Source organism: Vidua macroura, chromosome 3, assembly GCF_024509145.1.
Source record: "Vidua macroura isolate BioBank_ID:100142 chromosome 3, ASM2450914v1, whole genome shotgun sequence".
Lineage (NCBI taxonomy): Eukaryota > Metazoa > Chordata > Aves > Passeriformes > Viduidae > Vidua > Vidua macroura.
In genome coordinates this window covers 654305-661867 of record NC_071573.1, presented here as the reverse complement: position 1 = coordinate 661867, position 7563 = coordinate 654305, and the positions used below count along the sequence as shown (strand labels likewise).

Genomic DNA, 7563 nt, shown 5'->3' with positions numbered 1-7563 from the left:
CTGAGTAATTGTGGAGAGATCAGCCTGGCCAGCTGAAGGCACAGGCAGCAAGTGGCACAGGAGCCAGCCTGTCTGTGCACAGACCCTGTGCACCCCACCCTGCCTCCCAGTGTGCCAGGCCAGCCCTCTGCTACTCTGGATGCTGGAATCTATAAAAATTTTCTCTGTATCATCAGGCCAGAGGAACCCTTTCTCTTGTGGAAGACATATCTTCCCAGAACACCTCTACTCAAAATTGCAGTGGAGACATCCACGTATGTGACACAGCTGCAGAACACACCACCAGAAATTTGATGAAGAAGGAATAAACACAGTAGATGCATCACCAGGCAGAAACACAGGAAATCAAGCACAGGTGTACGTAAGAAAAATCAGGGGTTTAATGATAAATACGCAGGTAAGAAAGATAATAAAGAACCAGTAAGTGTTTGACTTATTCAGTGTCTGTCTGACATATTCAGAATCTTTCCCACATCAGATTCATATTCTTCAGTTAGATGGAAGCTATCGTGGGAGAAAAGTGTCAGCTTTAGAACTTAAGCATCCATCAGTAGCATTAATCTGAAGGCAAAATTTGGGATCTCATTCTTGGTACCACTTGTTGCAAGTTTTTCTGATCAGCTGTGAGGGACTGATAAATGTTAAGACTAAAATGTCTCAACCTCGTTTGAACTTTATTTTGAACTGTTGCTTAGAAATCTGTTTTGTTAACCACCTTAGTTGCCATCTCCAATTTTGGTTGAAGAATGGATCTACATTTCCACTTCAGCCTTGATCTTCAGCACTGACTCCACTTCCAGTCCACTCCCAGGATAGCTCACACAACTGATCATGGCTGGTTTGTCACTCCATGTCCTGAAGTTGCTTACAAATTTAGAAGTTCGCTTTTAAAAAAAGCAAGCTGCTTTGTCACTTTGGCTGTGAAGGATGAATCCAGTTTACAGTTTTCTTTGACTTTAAAACTCCAACCACTCTGTCATATAAATACAGTTTGATGGAGAAATCTCACCACCTTCATGACAGTCATCAAAAACCTGCAAAAGAAGCCCTGTGTCAGCAGAGTAATTACGTCCAGTTGGACGGTGCTTGCTGTGTGTAACATGCTCCCAGGTTTTCTGCCTCTTTCCCACTAGATCAGCATTAGACTAACAGAGGCCAAAACCTAGGAAGTCTTATGGCAGCTCTGAGGCAGAACAGAAAAACAGATCCCACCACAAAGGGACATACTGGGAAGTTTTACCTACAAGCCAGTTCACAGTCCAGGGAGGAGAGACCAAAAGCTAGACAGAAATAATTTAGCTTGATAAAAACACAGGCAAACCTGGGATCAGAAATACAATAACATAATTTGGGAAAGGCTACACTTGACAGCATCCTTTCACATACAGTCCAGTAAAGAGACAGGTTGGAAGTGGGGAACACCTGGCAGAGCAGGTGTTCAGACCAAACACAGAGCCTGTGACACCACAGCTAAGGCCTCAAGGGCAGCTTTTAAGCACAGCTGGCTTAGCCCCGAGGCTGACTCGTGGGCAGAACCTGCCATGTGCCATCTGGCCACTGCAGGCCTGTGTTCAAGAGCTGCATGCACCACTCACGATACACAGAATTAGTTACTCACAGGGCAGAGTCCACAGGGTGTCCTGACCAACCCAGTGGGCTGGATGAGAGGACTAACGGCTCTGTACAGCCTCATCTGCCCATCCACGCTGCCCACTGTCCCCTCCTTGGCAGCAATAATGGTCATCTCCACTTTGCCATCATAGATCAGAGTATTCAAGATGGTCTCAATGTCTTCCATTGATAACTCTACCTAAGAAACAATTTGTGAAATCAATGTTAGGGAAGATGCATGCCAGTGAGTCCTGCAAGGAGGAAAGGAGCAAACACCACGAGTAAGAAATCCACAGAGTTCTAACCGAGTCCAGAAAAAGACACCAGACTCACTGGGAACTTTATGGAGTTGTGCATATGCAAGAAGAAAAGCAAATACTAATATCTCCTACCTCCTGAGCACTTCTGATTTGCACTAGCCTTGGTCTTACCAAAAAGAACTTCCCTGTGCACCTGAGATGTCTCCATCAGCCTAGCACAATACAGTTCCAGTTTGGCAAGAAAACAATTGTGAAAGAAGAAAAAGACAAAACTGCTGAAGATATACTTGTTGATGGTGACCAGTAAAGGTGGGGTATTTTTCCCTACCCTCAAATTCCTTGAAGTGCATATGTAAACCTAAGAGAAATTATGAAATCTAAACCAGCTGAGACTGTTAACAAGGATGTGAATGCTAATTCCTTTACACATTTTTGAAAACCCACATGCACAAGCTATCCTGGTATGCCAGGCAGTATCAGTGACCCTCCCCAAAAAGCAGTGAAGCCACAGAGCTCTCCTCCACTACACAAGCTGGGGGTGCTAAGACACTTATGAGACCTTCAGCAAGTTTGCAGCACCCAGCTCCTAGAGCTAATCATGCACTGCCCGTTTGAACAGTAGTGAGATGAATCTGTTCTGACCTTACTGATGCCCAGTTCACAGATGTATTTCCACACCTCGTGGGATGAGGCAAACGAGCTGTTCCTCTGTATCATGGGGTTCTGTTTGCTGTCTCGAGCTGCCTCTGCCTGAGAAAAAGCAAAGGTTACTTCGTCAGCACTCAGTGCCAAGAGCCTCCTTCGTGGGTCAGTTCAGGCAGACTCAAAAACAAAACTTGTTTTCCATTTCTGGCACGTGTTTGGCATTTAAAGCCACGTTCTTAAGACTGGTGTGTGTGAGACAATGCAGTGCACAATCAAATATAATTTTATAATAAATGACATAAAATTTACACTGTAATTCAGATTAATATGAAGAAATATCAGCATATGGCATTTTGTTGACAAAAAAAAAAAAAGTTTCTGCTGTACCTAGAGCAAATTAAAAATATATTGTAATGGAATGGACACATGCCAGAATCTGCAGACATATTTAATGAACCAGGGACAATTTAGACTAGGGGCAATTGTCTTCTAGGCAGAGCTACCTCACTGGCTGCTGCCTTACATCCTCTCAGAAATGAGGTGCTCTGCAGAAACCACAGTGGCTTTCCCTAGATTTTTTGGTCCTCTGGTGTTTGCTGCCTGGTTTGTGTCTTAGTTTAAGATAATTATACGGGGTGGAGACTCCAAAATGGGATATCTCCCCTTTAGTTTTAACCAATCTCCTTCCACCAATAAGAGACAAAATGGGAGAAGACAGAAAGGGGAAAAAAATCAAATAAAAGATAACAGCCTCTGCGGTTCCAGAACTTCCACAAACAACAATCAGAGGGGGACAGGGACGAAAGAAAACTTGGACAATTTTATTTATTTAAAACAATTTTTGGCCAAAAGGCTCCAATGCTGCCAAAAACGCTGGAAAAATCTTCCCGGCAGGTGGCAGGTCCGCCCCCTCCTGGACACACACACGGCAGGCGGCTGGAAAATGGTGGAGAGAGGGTCTGACTCCTCCTCGGCAGGAAAAGGTATTGCAGAATTCCCCCTGGAGCAGCTTCTCGGGTATCGACCTGGAGACCCGCCCCAGGCCATCCCCTCGGGCACCCAGGGAGAACAAAAGCCCCCCGTGGTTTCCCGTTTCTAAAGGGATCCTGCACCCCTCCCTCCAGGATAAAACACAGGCTCCTCTTTCCCGGGTAGCTGGCCCTTAGGGACAGCAGTACTCTTGGGCAGCTTGGCACACAGAAGATAAGGAACACACAATTTTGGGTCACCTAGGATAGCTGTCATTGGACCTCGGGGACAAAAGGCTTCCCTCCTTGCCCAGGGTGGAAAAATACCCATCATTAAATACACCACCATCACACCACTGTGACAAGAATAGTCCAGTACGGATTTGCCAACCTAGCTGCAACAACGGCCAGCACTTACGGAAAACCTGAGCCTTGCCTCATTTACAAAACAAATGGCAGGTGACTTTGGCACTCACCTTACTCTGCAGAAACTTAAAACACTGTTGGTTTAACACCTCCACAAACTCAGACTCGAAGTCCTGGTCACTGTACCAGGCCCCTCCGGTGACGGAGCGGTCGGGCTGCAGGTTGTACAGCATGTAGACCTTCTTCTTGGATGCCTGTGGGAGGGAGAGGCACAGCTCTCAGCAACAAATTCCTTCCTTCATCAGCAAGGAACAGACAAGCAGACAATCTGCAGAAGAGCTGTATCACTCCTATACCTAAGGCACAGCAATCCACCTGACTCCAGCTAGCCCTAACCTGTTTGACCCCCAGGCAACACAGAGACAAAGAGATCTGGATTCCTCATCATTTTATAACAGTGCTGGGAGACGAGATGAAGCCAGCACCTTTCACATGAACACAGAGAAGCTACTGCTTTGCCATGTCCGACTTCTCCAGCCCCACCTGCTTTACCAGACCCATGAGAACCAGGTGAGTGAAGACAGACAGCACAGAGCTGACCTGTGGAGCCAGTGTCTGCTGCACCTCAGACCTGAGCTCTAAAGCAGAGTCAAACACTGCTGCACAGCCAAAGAGAAAGCTGGAGGCAAAATGAGGCTTCTCTGCCCCTGCTGAAAGCATACAAAGCATGCAGCAGATGTTTGAAATTGTTAAAAAGGAAGTCACAAAATACTCACTGCCACAGATTTAACTGCTTTAATTAGCTTCTTGCTTTCCAAGTTTTTCAGTATCTTGTTGATCTCTGTTAAAGGCAGATTGCTTTTGTACCTAATGTCCCTGCTCCAAATACCTGTTAAAAAACAGAGAAGTGAACAGAAATAAATAGAAGAAACCATTTCTTTCCATATATACCAACCAAAAGTCACATCAGAACACTGCCTGGGCTGCTTGCCTGCCACTCCCAGCAGCAGGGAAGGAATGGAAGGGACTGGGGAAAAACAAGCAGGTATGGGGTACTAGATTTTATATTTGTATTGTCTGGGCAAGCATTTGTGACTCTGGACTGGAATGCTCCCATGAGCAAACAGAGTTAGTACCATGCACAACCATAATTTAAAGTACCTTTGTTGCCTGCATCCTCTATGATTTGGTAAACCAGCTTCTCTTGATTGTCAGAACCTTTCATTTTACTGTAAAACAAGGCAGACACCAGGATTTTTGAAAGGTCCACCATTTGAAAGAAGTTTGATTTGTTTTAAACAAGAATTGTGTTCCAAACTTACTTACCCAGCAGACACAGGCCTACCTTGCATTTTGGGAATCTTTGATTCTGTACAGGAGACCTGCACTGCTCCTCAGAAGGTCCAGCTGCCCCTAGGAGAGATGGGCACAATGCATTTACTTCCCTTCAAACAGCTTGTTTCAGAAGGTGTTCTAGAAAAATATTCTGAATTTCTAAAACAAAAACATTGTTTAATGTCAACTAAATAAAGAAAAATAAAAACTAATGTTTCTAACCACTGGAAACAATAACAGCCTTGAGGATATTTTTTTTTTCCCCTGACAAATTTCCACTTATCATCAGCTATCAGAAATAACAAACAGCTCCTGACCCTTCCCACAACAGCTACACAGTCCCTGTTATTTCTCCTGACTTTCACATGGTACAAGGCACATCAAGTTCTTGTAAACTTTGCTCTCAGTTTCCACCAAAGCACTCACTTGGAGCCCTGGAACAATTCCAAGCTCCAGTAGCAAAGTTCTGCTTTGTACTAAGTGGCCACCACTGGCAAGCTGCCAGCTTTGACGGGCAGTGACTCCTAGAAGCAAATTATTGGCACCTCTCAGCCACCCAGAGAGATTGCTGTGCTCTGCGTGCTTGTGGCCAGTGCTTGATTCCTGTTTTGAAGAGGAAAGCAATTGGGCAAGCACAAGAGTGTATAACAGCAGTGTGAAAAACGCCAACCACTTGGTTTTTAAAATTTGTAAAGTTTAATAATAATAAAATGGTTATTAAAATAGCAATACAATTAGGGTAATAAAAATTTAGAGTTAGGACAATTTCAAGACAATAAAAAGCAAAGAATTCCGGACGTCCGGATGCTCTCGGGCCCTTAAGCCACGACAAGCATGCCTTGGGAACAAAGGAATCACCTTAAAAGCAAGAGCCTGTTGCACATACAAAACACCTCATGATTATGCATATATTTTATTTAAAACAAGAACTTCGTCTGGTACTTGTCAAAAAGTTTCTGTTAATTCCCAGGCGCCTTTGAGTCTAAGTCAGGCTTGAAGAAGTTCGTTTCTGTTGATAAGGAAAACCATAAATTCCTCTCCTCTGGAAAATTTAGGGGTTTCTGTAATTGTTATCCTTGTGCTAAGAATTCCTTGATTATCCCATCTCTTTCTTGAGCTAGTTAAAAAGTATCTTACATAGTATAGTTCCTATTTTAACATTGTGTTATAACCTAAAAATACATTCAACACACTGCTTGAGAGAACTAATACAGCATAACTTTCCAACGTTACACAGATAATATTCATTGTAACTATTGCGTAAAGCCAATCACAAAATAGGCATTTTCCACAGCAGGAATCAGCTTTCACGCTCTCACTGCCAGCTGATCCTTGGCTCTGACAGCTTTGGCAGGTTTCACCCGTGTGCCCTCAGAGCGATCCTCGGGATCCCGTGGGGGCTCAGAGAACAGCCCCAGCATGAGAGCCTGCTCGTCCCTACAGCCCATTAACTGCGTGCCGAACGGGCTCGAGCTCCGTGTGCTGAGCAAGAGGAAGGTGGGCTGTGCCTACCATGGAGAGCAGCCTGTTGATGGCCACGGCCCTCTGCTGAGCTTCCATGTGAGGCATGTCGTTCTGGATCACCTGGTCCGTGATGCCGTGGGGGAACTGCTGGCACAGCTCAATGATCCTGCGGGCCAGAGAAGCAGCTTCAGAAGCCGTGTTCTGCTGCATGCAAGCAGTGCCGGAGTCGGGACGGAGGAGAGCGACGAGAGCAGCTCAGGGCACAAGCGTCCATCAGCTGCTTCTTGAGGGGGCTCGGCACCAGCCCCCGTGCACCACCTCCCCTTCCAAGGCCAGAAAGCCTCCGGGACGGCCGGAACTGACCTGACCCAACCCTCGGTGCCCCCTCGGCACCTCCCAGCACGAAACTCTCCGTGCCCCTAACAACGCCCCGCTCCGGCATCTGTTTCCTGGGTAACACTCGGGCGTCGAACCACCCCCGCGCGTCTTGAACGACAAGGCCCCGCCACGCCTGCTGCCCCCAGCCCCACCACCCGTCCCTCGCGGCCTCCACACAGGCACCCAGCCTGCCCGCCGGCCCGCCGCGGCGCCCGCAGCACCTGCTCTCGATGTCCATGGGGTCGGGCGCCTCCGGCTTCACCTTCACCTCCGCCATGGCGCGGCGGGCTGCGGCGCCGCGAGATGACGTCAGGGACGCGCGACGGCGGGAGCGGGCGGGGCCGGTTGCCACGCAACGGCCAATGGGCGGCGGGAGCGGCGGGCGCGCGGCGGCCCTGGAAACGGAGCGGGGGCGAGCGGGGGCGAGAGGGGACGAGCGGGACCCAACGGGACCCAGCGGGGGCGAGCGGGACCCAGCGGGGGCGAGCGGGGGCGAGCGGGACCCAGCGGGGGCGAGCGGGACCTAACGGGACCCA

At 47.6% G+C, this 7563-nt stretch overlaps 1 protein-coding gene across 1 annotated transcript; it reads right to left on the bottom strand.

Annotated features, from left to right (window-relative positions):
• Positions 1-358: 358 nt before the first annotated feature.
• Positions 359-7422, bottom strand: POLR3F (RNA polymerase III subunit F). Its single transcript, XM_053974475.1, has 9 exons — positions 7249-7422; positions 6698-6815; positions 5196-5263; positions 5012-5079; positions 4627-4739; positions 3961-4104; positions 2514-2621; positions 1619-1810; positions 359-1034 (listed from the first exon to the last, which is right to left on the bottom strand). The coding sequence occupies exons 1-9, from the start codon at positions 7302-7304 to the stop codon at positions 957-959; spliced, it is 945 nt and encodes a 314-aa protein (XP_053830450.1). The 5' UTR covers positions 7305-7422; the 3' UTR covers positions 359-956.
• Between the last annotated feature and the right edge of the window lie 141 nt (positions 7423-7563).

What these genes read in the sequence shown, in the direction of transcription:
- POLR3F (XM_053974475.1), bottom strand. Translation starts at nt 7,304, where the DNA reads ATGGCGGAGGTGAAGGTGAAGCCGGAGGCGCCCGACCCCATGGACATC. An exon ending in CCCATGGACATCGAGAGCAG is followed by an intron (nt 6,816 to 7,248) that starts GTGCTGCGGGCG and finishes TCTGGCCCGCAG; the next exon opens with GATCATTGAGCTGTGCCAGC. An exon ending in GTGAACTGGGCATCAGTAAG is followed by an intron (nt 1,811 to 2,513) that starts GTCAGAACAGAT and finishes ATTGTTTCTTAG; the next exon opens with GTAGAGTTATCAATGGAAGA.